Source organism: Oryzias melastigma, linkage group LG17, assembly GCF_002922805.2.
Source record: "Oryzias melastigma strain HK-1 linkage group LG17, ASM292280v2, whole genome shotgun sequence".
Lineage (NCBI taxonomy): Eukaryota > Metazoa > Chordata > Actinopteri > Beloniformes > Adrianichthyidae > Oryzias > Oryzias melastigma.
Window position 1 is genome coordinate 31,053,464 of NC_050528.1, and position 6,902 is coordinate 31,060,365.

Below are 6,902 nucleotides of genomic sequence, written 5' to 3' on the forward strand. Positions count from 1 at the left end.
TTTGTTTGGACGTTTTCGTCTTAAGTTACATCAATGTGCTTTTATGTTGATGTATTTTTACAACACAGATGGAAGCTGGTTGATTTTTGACATCATTCCTGTACCCTCCTCGTGTCTTTTCTTGGCGATTGGTGCCGCCAGATTTTCGTGGCTGCTGCCCGCCATAGGGCAATATGTCTTGTATGTGTTGCCTACCACAACCAATTTCCCTTGGGAATAATAAAGTATTACTCTATTGTATTGTCAAACTTACAATCCAAGAGAAAGGTAAATTGCTCCAATTGCGTTTTGTACAATTATTAAAAAAGATTTCAGTGAGACAGCTGCAACTGACATTAAAAGCCTCTCCTTTGCAAGACAATACGTTTGTCATTGCACCAAAATAAAAGCTTACATAATCAGCCATAATTGCAACTCCATCTCTAAGAAATCCTGTTACATTATACTGATCCATTATTCATGTCGATGCAAATCAAAGAATTAGAAAACAAATGCAAATCACAAACCTTTACATGATTAGCTTTTGAGGGTTTTTTCTGGATCAGCAACTGGCACAATGCACAACTCACCAATTAGAGTGCATTTAAGAGGATTTCATCAGTAATAGCGAGACACTTTGAGTTCCACCTGTTGTTTTTATTCTCTGTGATGACATAAAAGAGCTTCACTGGATGTTATCGTCCTTTCATATGTGAAAACAGGCACTGCATTGAGAATTAGGCCTTAAATAATAGATATTGGGCATAGATTAAAAAAGAGATCAAAATGATTCTTTTTCAAATGCACTGATTGTTCTGTAATTAATTAATGCGTTAATTTGACCCCCCAGTTGAACTTTGACCAATCAGGAACTCGTATGGAGACTCACCAGAATTGCACCAGTGTGACATGTAATACCATCACATCCTCACTCCCAACTCGTCATGTATGGACGTATTTTCTGGGCTCCCTCAGCGCCACTTTTTGACGTTTTGGGTTTCCCCAACTCGTTTTTGGATGAGGTGGCTTGTACCGGTCCGTTGTCCAAGGACCACTTGGTACCGGGCCGCAGATAGGTAAAAAATCAGGGGTCCCCATCCCCGGGACATGGACCAGCAACAAAATCTGGTAGTTTTCTAAAATAAAACTTCCTTTAGAATCAGAAAATAATAAAAGGAAAAGAATCAAAGTTGGCGTATGCCTTTTTGCCTGTTTACAGCCTGGTACCAAGCAGGAGTCGTTTATTCTAATGAGATGTTTTTTCTTATTCTAGGGTTTTACTTTGCATGAATACATTTCAATGCATTGGTTTTAATGACATATTTATTTTTGATGAGGTTATAATGATCAGTGATTTTTTTAATTTTGTGTATAAAAGCCTCTATGCCCATGAAAGTTGGGAGTGAGGATGTGTTGGTCACACCAAACCTTTTCCATCTGTAGGATGCGCTAGTAAAAAGTAGAAAGATGGTTTGTAACATGTTCTTGCAGCATTTCCTCTTGATGGATGACACATATGAAGAGATTAAGAATTAAACTGTATTTCTGCATATTTCTTTATTCAAATCATGATGGATAAAGAGCAGACAAAGACCTGCAGTTTGAAAAAGCTCAGGTTTGTGATGGAGAAACTGCAATGGGCGGGGCCAAAGTCTCCTTCCTTTGCTACAATTCTGATGCATCCACTAGCAGACAAATAGATCCATTAACGTCTTCTTATTCCTCGTCTGAGATGACATCCGGCTCAGAACTACTGCTTAACACTAATGTTAAGTTGAGGTTGTGAGCGGCTATAAGCTAGTGGGAGAGAGTGTAAAGAAAGGAATGCTGGGATTTCAATGTAGGGTTACTTCTGTGCCTACATTCCTGTTCACAACCCAGAGACAAATTCCTAAAGAACTCAAGCTGCCCTGCAGAAAATGTCTTAAAACCACAAAAACATTTTTTGTTTTTGACTCATAATTAAAAGACCACTGAAAATGCTTTGAAAATAAATAAAAATATAATCGAAAAGGGACGTCAAATTTTACCAACAAATCACTACAGTCATTAAAGCATTATTTAAATCACAATCCATTTACAGTAGCAGTAAAAAAGGAACTCCACCAATTTCTTTTTACTGTAAAATTCTGTTTCATGGGGTTTTAACTCATGTGACTAAAATACTACAAAAACTGCTCCAGTTTAAGAGCTATATAAGAATCTTGTGTTCTTGATCCAACATGCAAGTGTCCTAAAGAAGGACATACTTTACACCCCTCAGCTGTCTCTGGGATGAGTTCATTCATGTGAGATTGTGTGGAAAAGCATAGGCTAGCTACAGAAAATTATATGAAATTGGTAAATGTGGTTTGTGCTGTAAAACCTCCTTAGACAAGACCAGAAATGCACTATAAATGCAAATCCATTCATATAGAGAAAATGATTGTATGTATCAAAGGATCTATTGGTTTTTTTATTATTTTGAAGAAACTCAGAGTGACTGAGAAAGTCAGGAAACGTGATCTATCTGGATCCTAAAGTAATTTGAGACTTTTTTCGGTTCAATCTAAAAGTTTTCAAACCATTGTCACCATCTTATTTATCAGGGTTGCTTCACCTGCTTCCTTTTGTTGAAGGAGAAGTACTGAGAAGGTCAGAGAGAGCTCCACTGTGTCTTTGTAGATAGAGTGTCCAGAGAGGAACTATGGTATTGTGTGAGGCAGTAACAAAGATGTATGTTATAGCAGTGCAGGACATGTATGAGGGCTGTAAGACAGTGGTGAGGTGGAGGATTTTAAATATATAGGGTCAACAGTCCAGAGTAATGGAGATTTTGGAAAGGAAGTGAAGAAGTGAGTACAGCAGGTTAGAATGGGTGGAGAAAAGTGTCAGGTGTGACAGAGGAGTTTCAGCTCAAATGAAAGGAAAGCTGTAAAAAACCATGTTATTTGGCCAAAAGACGGCGAAGAAAAGACAGGAAGCAGAGCTGGAGGTAGCAGAGATGAAGATGCTGAGGTTCTCTTTAGGAGTGACCAGGATGGATAGGATCAGGAATGAATACATCAGAGGGACAGCACATGTTAGAGGGTATAAAGTGAAAGAGGCCAGACTGAGATGGTTTGGACATGTTCAGAAGAGAGACGGTGAGTATACTGGTAGAAGGATGATGAGTCTAGAGATGCTAGGAAAGAGGTCTAGAGCAGAGGTCCTCAAATCCGGCCCACTTCCAGATTTAGGCCGGCCCCTGAACAATATTAGGAACACATGTCCCCCCCCCTCAATCTGGCTTTGAGACCGAGACTTGTGATATTTTATCCCTCACAGTCAAAAAGAACAGAATAGTGTTCAGTTTCTAAGTTCACCTTTTGCGGTCTCTAGAAAAACTCTAGAATGGCTGCGGACCATTAAAAGCTGAGTTAAGTAAACTGGAGCAAGACCATGAGGAGCTCTAAAAGGGAAAACACTGTTAGCATCAATAGCAGACAGAGAAGCTAACGGAAAACACTGTTAGCATCAATCGCAGATAGAACCACTAACAGAAAACCCTTTTCTTTGAACCTACAAACTGACCCCAGCCCCAAATCAGTGATGAAAAATGTATGTGGCCCTCACAAGAAAAAGGCCAAATGAAAAGAAGAAGATTTTAACTAATGTAAAAAAAACAAACAAAGAGAAAATCTGCACCACATCGGCAAGTCTTTGGAGGTTTTTGAGCATTAGCAGAAGATTAGCCTGCAAGCTTTTTATTTAGGTTGTGTATGATGTTCATTTAATAACAAATGTATAGTTTCAGTGGAGATTAAACCATGGTTGCAGATTAACTGTCATTCATGGAAAGCCTGTTCACAGAAAGTGGGATTTATCCTATGTGTGGCTGATTTTAAAAACCTCTGGAGATATTTTTCTCATAAAAACAAACTGTGCTGCTGCTTTGGTGGGAAAAAAAGCTGAAAAGACCCAATAAAATGTCCTCTTTTGTTGGAGATATTTTATGTAAATTTGAATAGGAGTTTACAAATTATGAAAATGTAGATCAGTAAAGTGATTTATCAGTTAATTACACCGTCAGATGTTTTTTCTTTTTTTTTTTTATGAATATGAACATTAAAAAAATGTGTGTTTTAGAGTGTTTTAATGAAGGTTGAAAGATGCAGAGTGAAAGATGCGCTTCTAAAGAAAGGTTTGTCAGTCACTATAAAGTTGGATGACTCTATAGTTTTCCTTCCATCTTATTAACAAGACAAATAAGCTCAAAGCCCTCGGTTTACGAGCTTACCTCCTGGGCTTCTCCGCAGAATTAATTTACGGACCTCATCATAAATGAAAATGAGAATGCTGTACGGGATTCCGCAGAACCACCACATGATCCTGAGAAAAAAAAAAGAGGGAGGGAGGAAGGGACAGAGTAAAGAGTTACAGGCACAAAGCAAATTGTTAAATTCATTGCGGTCATTTGTGAGCAGTATGAATAACAATGTGGTGTTTAAGGACACCGCAGACTTCATTTGAAGCTCAGACTGACAGGCTAATGGTAGCCTATTAGCTCCTAAAGGGGTTATTTTCAGTTCAGTGGGCGTGTGTGTATGCTGGGCGTACTTCAGGGGGTACATCCGCAAGGCCACGTCCATTCCAGGACAGTAGGAGAGGAAGGCAGCCAGAGCCGTCTCAACAAACAACCCGAAGATCAGGATCCGGTTCCTGTTGGGCAGAAATTCAGAGCAGAGAAGCTCAGAAGTGGATGAACGCTGACCTTTATGTGTGGTACTTCTAACCGCCTTCATTCATGCCTTGATTGTCAATTAATTTCCCCTCAGCTCACATTAATTATCTCGGCTCACTCACTTCATGCCCTGTTGAAAGAGAGAGTTCCTCCTGGTCTTGCAGATGATAAGATCCGCCCACTGAACGATCACGATGCTGGTGAAAAAGGCGGTGTGGCAGGTGAACTCCACAATCTTCCTCTGCTCGTAGGTCTGCGGCATGAAGACAAATATTGTTTTTATTTAATGATGGGATTAATGCAGGATGCTTGAACACGCATCTACCAGATGGTGTACACCTGGAATGTTGATACCCACATAGCACATGGAGCAATTGGAGGAGGAGTGGTGCAAAATGTCTAAGCAGTGCAATTCTAGTGAATCTCGCTCTTTTTCTTTCACAGCTCTAATCCAGTTTTTCATAAATGTTGACACCATCCGTCATGACCAACCCCTGGTTGGTCAATGTTCAACCAGGTTTAGCTTTCAACGTGTGCCCATTGAACGCACATTTGATATGTAGGCCCCAAAAACTATAGTAGAAACTTGTGTAGTGAGAAGTGAACAAAACAATTTTGAACGCAGAGAATCAAAACACGGATATATGCGCATTTACATAGACTTTTTGTTGGAAGTTGTCACTTTAAAGTCCGTTTAACATGGAGTGTTCACACTGGACTGTTAATCCCTGACACTAGCACATATACACTCAACAAAAATATAAACGCAACACTTTTGTTTTTGCTCCCATTTTTCATGAGATGGACTTAAAGATCTAAAATTCATTCCAGATACACAATATTACCATTTCTCTCAAACATTGTTCACAAATCTGTCTAAATGTGTGATAGTGAGCACTTCTGCTTTGCTGAGATAATCCATCCCACCTCACAGGTGTGCCACATCAAGATGCTGATCTGACATCATGATTCATGCACAGGTGTCCCTTAGACTGCCCACAATAAAAGGCCACCCTCAAATGTGCCGTTTTTTTCACGTTATTGGGGGTCTGGGGACCCAGAACCAGTCAGTATCTGGTGTGACCACCATTTGCCTCATGCAGTGCAACACTTCTTCTATGCATAGAGTTTATCAGATTGTCAGTTGTAGCCTGTGGAATGTTGGTCCACTCCTCTTCAATGGCTGTGCGAAGTTGCTGGATATTAGTGTGAACTGGTACACGGTGTCGTATACGCCTGTCAAGCACATCCCAAACATGCTTATGTCCGGTGAGTATGCTGACCATGCAAGAACTGGGACATTTTCAGCTTCCAAGAATTGTGTACAGATCCTTGAACATGGGGCCGTGCACTATCTTGCTGAAACATGAGGTGATGTTCATGGATGTATGGCACAACAATGGGGCTCAGGATCTCATCACGGTGTCTCTGTGCAATCAAAATGCCATCAATAAAATGCACCTGTTTTCTTCGTCCCTGACAGATGCCTGCCCATACCATAACCCCACCACCACCATGGGGGCCACTCCATCCACAACACTGACATCAGCAAAGTGCTCACCCACACGACGCCACACATGCTGTCTGCCATCTGCCCTGAACAATGTAAACCGAGATACATCCGTGAAGAGAACACCTCTCCAACGTGCCAGACGCCATCGAATGTGAGCATACTCAAGTCTGTTACCACGACGATCTGGAGTCAGGTTAAGACCCCGATGAGGACGACAAGGATGCAGTTGAGCTTCCCTGAGACGGTTTCTGACAGTTTGTGCAGAAATTGTTTGGTTATGCAAACCAATTGTTTAGCAGCTGTCTGAGTGGATGGTCTCAGACCACCTTGGAGGTGAACCTGCTGGATATGGAGGTCCTGGGCTGGTGTGGTTACACGTGGTCTGCAGTTGTGCGGCTGGTTGGATGTACTGCCATATTCTCTGAAACGCCTTTGGAGACGACTTATGGTGAAAAAATGAACATTGAATGCAGGAGCAACAGATCTGGTTGACATTCCTGCTGTCAGGATGCCAATTGGACGCTCCCTCAATGCTTGTGACATTTGTGGCATTTTGCTGTGAGACAAAACTGCACATTTCAGGGTGGCCTTTTATTGTGGGCAGTCTGAGGCACACCTGTGCACTAATCATGATGTCAGATCAGCATCTTGATGTGGCACACCTGTGAGGTGGGATGGATTATCTAAGCAAAGCAGAAGTGCTCACTG

General features: G+C 41.1%; 1 protein-coding gene across 1 annotated transcript in view; it reads right to left on the reverse strand.

Moving 5' to 3' along the window:
• atp1a2a (ATPase Na+/K+ transporting subunit alpha 2a) overlaps positions 1-6,902 on the reverse strand; it is a 68,392-nt gene that overhangs the window by 3,478 nt on the left and 58,012 nt on the right. The window contains exons 21-23 of the mRNA XM_024280357.2: positions 4,804-4,934; positions 4,558-4,659; positions 4,238-4,329 (exon numbers count right to left, since the gene is read on the reverse strand). Coding sequence (XP_024136125.1) covers positions 4,238-4,329; positions 4,558-4,659; positions 4,804-4,934 — 325 coding nt within the window. The remainder of the gene's footprint in view (positions 1-4,237; positions 4,330-4,557; positions 4,660-4,803; positions 4,935-6,902) is intronic.